The following is a 467-nucleotide window of genomic DNA, read 5'->3' as shown; positions in this document are numbered from 1 at the left end:
GACTCCATTTTTCTCAAAACGGGTTTTTTTCACTTAGTCCACTCTGCCTCTTAGTGCCTCAATTAATGCAAAATCGTCTAAAGCTTGAGACTTCGTCCAATTACCTGATATCGGCATCATGAGGATGCGTCCATTGATGACATAGTCCGCATTCAGTTGCAGTCGGGGCAACTCGATTTTCACCCGAATCCTCTTCTTATCCAAATCTAACCGGACGGCTTTCACCAGATAGGCACTCGGCCCAAATATGGTGATGTTACGGTAGATGGACTGGACATTGACAGCACCTGAGCCTTGGTTCATGATGAGCTCGGGAATGACCAGAGGTTCACACGGGGGTAGACCTGGCAACATGGGAACATAATGGAGATACTAGCATGAAGATAGATAAAAAAATAAATAGATGGAGGTATGTTTTATGACTGTAACTTTCAAATTGACTTGGCGGGACGGAGCACTGTCGCGCT

The 467-nt window shown here is 45.4% G+C and overlaps 1 protein-coding gene across 1 annotated transcript; it reads right to left on the bottom strand.

Moving 5' to 3' along the window:
• Nucleotides 1-104: 104 nt before the first annotated feature.
• On the bottom strand, nucleotides 105-372 carry LOC103523894 (the record flags this gene model as incomplete). The annotated part of the gene is made up of 1 exon (XM_008488902.1): nucleotides 105-372. A coding segment is annotated over one exon (268 nt), but the record flags the coding sequence as incomplete, so codon positions are not given.
• Nucleotides 373-467: the final 95 nt, after the last annotated feature.

Source organism: Diaphorina citri, unplaced genomic scaffold, assembly GCF_000475195.1.
Source record: "Diaphorina citri unplaced genomic scaffold, Diaci psyllid genome assembly version 1.1 scaffold53370, whole genome shotgun sequence".
Lineage (NCBI taxonomy): Eukaryota > Metazoa > Arthropoda > Insecta > Hemiptera > Psyllidae > Diaphorina > Diaphorina citri.
The sequence above is the reverse complement of the archived record's forward strand: the minus strand, read 5'-3'. Positions and strand labels throughout refer to the sequence as shown.